Source organism: Musa acuminata, chromosome BXJ1-2 (genome assembly GCF_036884655.1).
Source record: "Musa acuminata AAA Group cultivar baxijiao chromosome BXJ1-2, Cavendish_Baxijiao_AAA, whole genome shotgun sequence".
NCBI classification, from domain to species: Eukaryota; Viridiplantae; Streptophyta; class Magnoliopsida; order Zingiberales; family Musaceae; genus Musa; species Musa acuminata.
The window spans coordinates 25,233,334-25,239,908 of record NC_088328.1 but is presented as its reverse complement, the minus strand read 5'-3'; the positions used below and the strand labels follow the sequence as shown (position 1 = coordinate 25,239,908).

General features: G+C 35.6%; 1 protein-coding gene across 4 annotated transcripts in view; it reads right to left on the bottom strand.

The window, feature by feature from the left end:
* Nucleotides 1–601: 601 nt before the first annotated feature.
* Nucleotides 602–6,575, bottom strand: part of LOC135604403 (uncharacterized) — a 29,610-nt gene continuing 23,636 nt past the window's right edge. For 3 of the 4 annotated variants that reach the window (XM_065094368.1, XM_065094370.1, XM_065094371.1), the window contains 3 exons: nucleotides 2,241–2,726; nucleotides 1,847–1,885; nucleotides 602–1,242 (listed from right to left, as the gene is read on the bottom strand). In XM_065094368.1, the coding sequence (XP_064950440.1) occupies nucleotides 1,057–1,242; nucleotides 1,847–1,885; nucleotides 2,241–2,726 (711 nt within the window). In that variant the 3' untranslated portion in view covers nucleotides 602–1,056. Of the gene's footprint in view, nucleotides 1,243–1,639; nucleotides 1,767–1,846; nucleotides 1,886–2,240; nucleotides 2,727–6,575 lie in introns of all 4 variants that reach the window. The other variant, XM_065094369.1, reaches the window with a different exon arrangement.

The window sequence follows — 6,575 nt, the reverse complement described above, 5'->3', positions numbered from 1 at the left end:
TATATAAAATCTTGGAAAAACAAGGGAATGAGCCTACTTCTAGCTTCAAAGATTTGTTGGGAAGAAGCAAATGGTTGTGGCCCAGTTCTTTAGTGCTGGAAGTGCACCCACAAAGGAGAACCACTTCACATGCATTAGTGCTGGTGGGCACCATGAAACAACAAGGATCACAACTCTGATAGGGCGAGTACACACCATTAAAGCACAATACCCACATAGACACTTCATGTTAACTTACACGACAATGGAGCAATCACCATCATCCACCACCAATGGTAGATCAGCGATTACAAAAGAGAACCTACTTTTGCCTTGGGAAAAAGTATCAACATCGAAGTTGGAATGACCGAGCAGTTCCTAGTGGCGGAAAGCATTTCTCCAACTGATGATGTGAGGTTCCATTACCTGGTCCATTTGCTCGAAAAGGTGATGCTTTTTGAAAGTTGCAGGAGACTTTAGTCACCCACTACATCATGTGACCAAAAGCAAATAATGGAACACTAACATGATTATGTACGTCCCAAGTCAGCGATGCTGCCAAGTTAATTCCACTAGTATCATAAGGCAACAGAACCCAGTATGAAAGAGGAGCAGAATGGTGTGCATGAGAAAAGGTAAGAGATATATATTCCAGATATCATATGTTTCAGACAACTATCACCTTCTTCGAAGATCATGAAAAATACATAAAAAGTTAAACTAATCACCTTCTTAAAGAACAAGTATCTGCTTTTTTTCCTTCAAAATCTCCTAAAGAGGCATGTGCAAACGCTTTGCAGCCAGAAACACATGATACATTTAAAATCCAACATATGCATATTATTCCAAGTTGTGAAAAATATATCATCGGAAAAAGCAGTATAGCAGATTCTTATCGAAGAATGTATCAGAAAAAGACATCGTTCCATTTGTTGCATTGGGCATTTGGAAAAGGCATTGCATGCTTCTGCTCATTAACAGGGTTTTGGCATGATAGCAAACTAATAGATTCCATCATGCGGCGAGGGCAAGAAAAGGCCTCAATATGTACAAGCATACTGTAGTTACAACTAAAAGTTAAAGTAGGGTTGTGCTCCGTGGGTTAGCAAAGAAATGTTTTCTGAACACTGGCTCCATGTTACTCGAACTGGAATTAAAAAGGCTTTTCAATATGGTAGGAGGAGCAGAGGAAGGTGTTTGATGCAACATCCTCACAGTCAGGTGATTATCAAGAATCATCAATTCCAATAGCCTTCTGCAGCTCTGCATAAATATTCAAAACAAGATACGTTATGTGTGACAATATTACTGCAAGTTGCAGACAACAAATAAACAAAGCTAACCATAATCAGACTACAATCCAACTGCTTCATAAATGCATATTGGCAAAACAAATCATTTTCGAGGGGTATATGGTAAACCTACACGACGACCTCCTGAGAATGACTGACGAAGAGAAGCAGAAGTAAATGCACAATGAAGAAGACCAAGAAAGCTAGAGAACATGTTGGTTTCATTCACACCTATGCATAACTTAGGCAGCACGAATCTAGTGACCCAGAGACCAAACCCAGTGGTATATGTATTCTCCACAAACATCAGAGAAGTTACAGGGAGGTTATGACGGGTGTCTCCTTTCTTTTTCTTCTTTTTTTTTTACCTGACTTCTGGCAATCCGCCTTCTGGAAGGGTTCAGTGTATGAAGATCCACATGTTAAGAAACCAAGTTGTGATGATAGTTTCGGCCACATGAAGTGGAAATAGGCCAGGCCTAGTAAAGTATGTATCTGATTCAAGAGACCTAGTCTAAGACCCAATATTCTCCCATACAATTATATACAAAATAACATTCTATAAATACAAGTACCTGAGGGTTCAATACATCCATTCGCCGAATGATATCCTCCTGCCATCAGACCAAATAGATACATTAGTCAGCCTAACTCTAGACATAATTTTCCACATAAACTACAGGACAAAGGATGTAGGATTGGTCATAAGCTCCAAATGGTATATTAAGAAAAATAACACAGATCAATAGATTAAAGACATGAGCAGATGCATGACCAACATGACTGTAAAACGAGGCATGGAATATGAGTCCCTGACTCTTTTATGTATATGGCTTTTCTGTTATGAAGCACGCATATGAATTATTCATAATGGAGTTGATATTTTCATATTTAAAGAAAATTCATTCATTTTTAGACACAAGTAAATAGGATAATATGGTGTCCACAAATGCAAATTAAAAATGATACCTCTAAGATGCCAGGATATTGCATGACAGTTCCAAGAAGTCGACGTGTAAGACCCTTGTACACTATGGTGTTTGTACTTCCATCAACGTTTATCCATGGTAAGATAGGACGAGATGGATGTGTTTCACTACCAGCAGTATAATTAACCTCCTTCCCATGATCAGAATCTCTGACCACCATGCTTTCTTTAGGAAGAGTGGCAATTGATATATTGTCTTGACCTTCCACATCCAGTATGACGGATTCACTAGGTAAATCAATAATAGTCATTTTATGCCCATCACAGACATCCACATTAGACTTCTGAGAATCATAAGTAATATCAACTTTTTTCTCAAAATTTTGCCGAGATGCACCATAACTTGTCACTCGAGATTTCATGTAAGATGACATATTGTGATCTGGAGTTTGAACTTCAGGTGATCGTAAAAGATACTTAGATTTGTATGAAGAATCAAGGATTCGTTCGTTGTCAAATGAATTGACCTGCACAAATATCAAATATTAAATAATCAAATATTCCTTGAATCATATCATGGTTGTTCACTATATTACAAACAGAAAATTGAACAATAAGAACATCATATCATCATTATAATCTGCAAACGATCATAGAAACACTTTTCTGATCTATTAGGTTTTTAATCCATATGCTGCTACAAAAATATAAAAAATAACATGCTAATCCTAAAAGGCCTATGAGTTTTCTAGTAAATTGATACAAAATACATAAAACATAGATCAACTAATAAACATAAAAAATTATGGTGATATTCTCAGCTAGAAGTGGAGTAAATTACAAACAAATATAGATATCAACGATTAAAGGTTCCTTATACTTTTTGTTAATATTGCTCCTTAAATTATCCAGATTACAGTTTAGGCATTACACAATTCAAAACTACCCAAGCATTGCCTACTCCATGACAATTTAGAGAACAAGGAACAATATTGCATTTAAAAAAGTCAGACTAGTGCACAAGTCTCCTTCCAATGCAGCATCTAGAAAGGATCAGCCAATTCCCTACAATCATAGAAGTTTCTGTGACAATTTGAAACCTAGTCACCTGCCACCGAAAAGCAACCTTACTGTGACACCAAGGCTCAACCTCCAAATGCTCAATCTGCCTAAACTATATTTACATACCTAGACCATAATACACTAATAATTATATGTATTATCATGTATGGAATATAGAATAAACTATTGTGTAAAAGCATTTAGTTATTTATCATGTGAGCTAAGGTTATACTGATGAGTTTCAACCTTTTATTATGTTGAATCATGAAGTTAATGAACTTCAGAAGATACATCTTCTAAGTAGACTCAAAAGCAAGCATATTAAATTCGAGTACTAGACCTATGTTGGTCTTGGCCTAGATTGGTGCTGCTCCTAGTCATATCGGCATATGTATCGGTACATACCAATTACCGAGTTTCGGTAATCACTAAAAAAAATTTGAAAAATTATAAAAAAAAGTTACTACCCAATACAGACCATGTATCAGACACATCATCAGGCGTACCTTGGTCCACATGTTGGTAGGTTGTCAGACTGATAAATAACACCCATTACCAAACCATGCTAGGCAGCATTGCAAGACTTGTTCAAATGTTCATGGTCGTTGCAAGAGTCAAAACATCTTGAACGGCTCGTTTTTAACAAATATTTCTAAATTGAATACATGCTATGTCTAACTAAAATAATAATAGTGTGGTCTTCTTGACCGGGACTCATGGCCTAGGTGCTTAACTACTGCATGGATGTTTAAACTAGTAAATCATGTGCCACTTTCTAGGCCTTTTTTTTATCAAAGATGAAACCATGAATGAAAAGTCAAACATCATTTTATCTCCAATTTTTTCTTTGAAGGAGCCACATGTCTATACCATGATTCTTTGTTGGTGATTCAGGACATCATAAACCAAAGTCCGAAGAGAACTCAAGAAACATGAGAGGAAAATCCAACCAAAAAAATGACATAAGGGGAGGCTTACATAGCAATTTGGGTTGATACAAGTAGTTTGTTAATGTTGAGAACTAGTGAACCATTCAACAGTAAACAAGTGATCATTAAACAGGAGGTCAACCTAACAAGCTAAAAATCATGAACCAGTTCTGTTTAAAAAGCAATCGTATAAATTTGGCACCCCCAAGTTGCAAAGGAAGAAATTCTTAATCAAAAGTAATTTAAACTATGGTTCACCTTATCGATCCATACCGGTGTACCGATTAGTCATCAATATGGTACGTACCAATATATCGACACATAATACGGTAAAGTATACTGACAGACTAGTATGTACCGCCCATACCAATCCCTTATCGGATTGGTATGTACTGCCCGTACCAATCCTCTGTTGGATCAGTATACACTGCCTGTACCGGGTGGTACATCATGGTACGACGAACCTTGATTTAAATCAATAACAAAAATAAAAAAATAATATAGAAATAAATTAGGAGTCCAAAACTGAATATGTTTAAGCACTTAGTACGGAAGAGCACCAGTCTTAGAAAACATTAAAAAGGTATGAAGAATGTGCAACTTCTAAGAATCTGAATCACATTAATTGTGAATGAAGAATTTATGGATTTTTCAATCATCAATTAATTCTTGATACTTCATTCCAAACTTAAATGGCAAGACAATACGAATGAGGAAAAATCAGCAATAATTGGAAACTTTGCAATCATCACCATATGACTAATTTTTTTAAAAAAATTGATATGATTTTATGATTCTTATAGATAAACATATTAAAGAAAGAAGGCGAGAGAGGGAAGAAAGTACAGATTCAATATTGAATATGAAACTATGGAAGTTTTGGATCTATCACCAGTTTATGATGTGCATACTAAATGCTACGATTCTTAAGGCAATCTGAAATTTAGGTTATAATGATCTCTGTCAGATGGTCGACACAGCAAAACATAATTTTCATCAGGATTTAGTCGGCACTTAAATAAACTTGAACAATAAGAAAACTGAGATTGATCCGCATGGCCTACATGGGGGAACAATAACACATAGCAAGCAATTGAGCCATCACCAAATCAATGCAGACAAAATAACCAATGGAGTCTTCTTTACTTTCTGATAATTATCCATCAAATGTTGTACTTGTGAACCAAGAATTAAATGGATCTTATACTACAGAAAAGAAGACAAGCACGCAAAAGGGGTTCCAAAGGCATATGCAGGCCCCATCTGCCCAATGCCACCCAGTGGTTCTAAGGTGCTAAGACGGTTGAAGTTTCACATCGCAAGACTGTCAGCAAGAAATTAGCTCATGGTACACAAGAATAGGGTTGTTTTGGCTATTTTTCACTTCGCACGGCATCGTACGTTTCCATGTTTTACATGATAGAAACAAAAAATGAAAACACTAATAACAAATCAAAATGGGGCTAATGGTAGAACTTTCTTCCACATACATACTACCTATAAGAAAACAATTGAAACCATAAAAAAAACGAGAAACAAGAATCGAAAAGCATCATGGACATGCGTCAAACACCTTGACTTGATTGCTCCATGATAGACCGCTACAGACCGGTCTGGACAAGGATCGGTACGGTTCCAATACACAAAATGGCAATCCTTTATCCATTGTAGATTAGTTTCACATAAAAATTAAGCAAAATACAACATCTTTAACAACCAAAAAACTTCTAACTGATTTTTTCCACAAACCACTTCTTTAATAATTGATCTGAACTTGTATCATCATGTGAAACATTATATATTTTTCACAAGAGAGAGCTATTTTGAAAATATAAAGCTGATAAAACAACTATAATTTAGATTCTGACAGTACCAGTAATATTAAGTTGACAGAACATGCTTTCAGCACATAATCAGTCAAGTAACTGGACAATTTTAAATAATAGTAACAACCTCTAACTTAAAGTACCTTGGAAATCTGATTAAATAAATGTAATAAATAAAAACCCAATAAAGGTGCTCACACCGAAATCCTGTCAGACAGGTATATACTGACTGGAACAGTATACATCAGTATACTGATGCAAAAAAATGTTAAATATTTGTTTAAAATATTGGTAACTAACATTCCTCGGCACAGTGACATGCAATACCCAATCAAATCCAGATGTATTTAACAATATGGAAGGTATGGACTGGTACTTCAATTCATGATGTATTGATTTAAAATAGAAAAAACAAGCCATGAATGGTAAGCAATGCCAATGACATATGTAAGACAAAATTATATATATTCTAGGAAATGAAAGTTCAGGGTGCTGTTTAAGTTGCTACAGCTGATGAGATATACTACCTTGACTTTTGACAATAAAGGATTGTTCATCT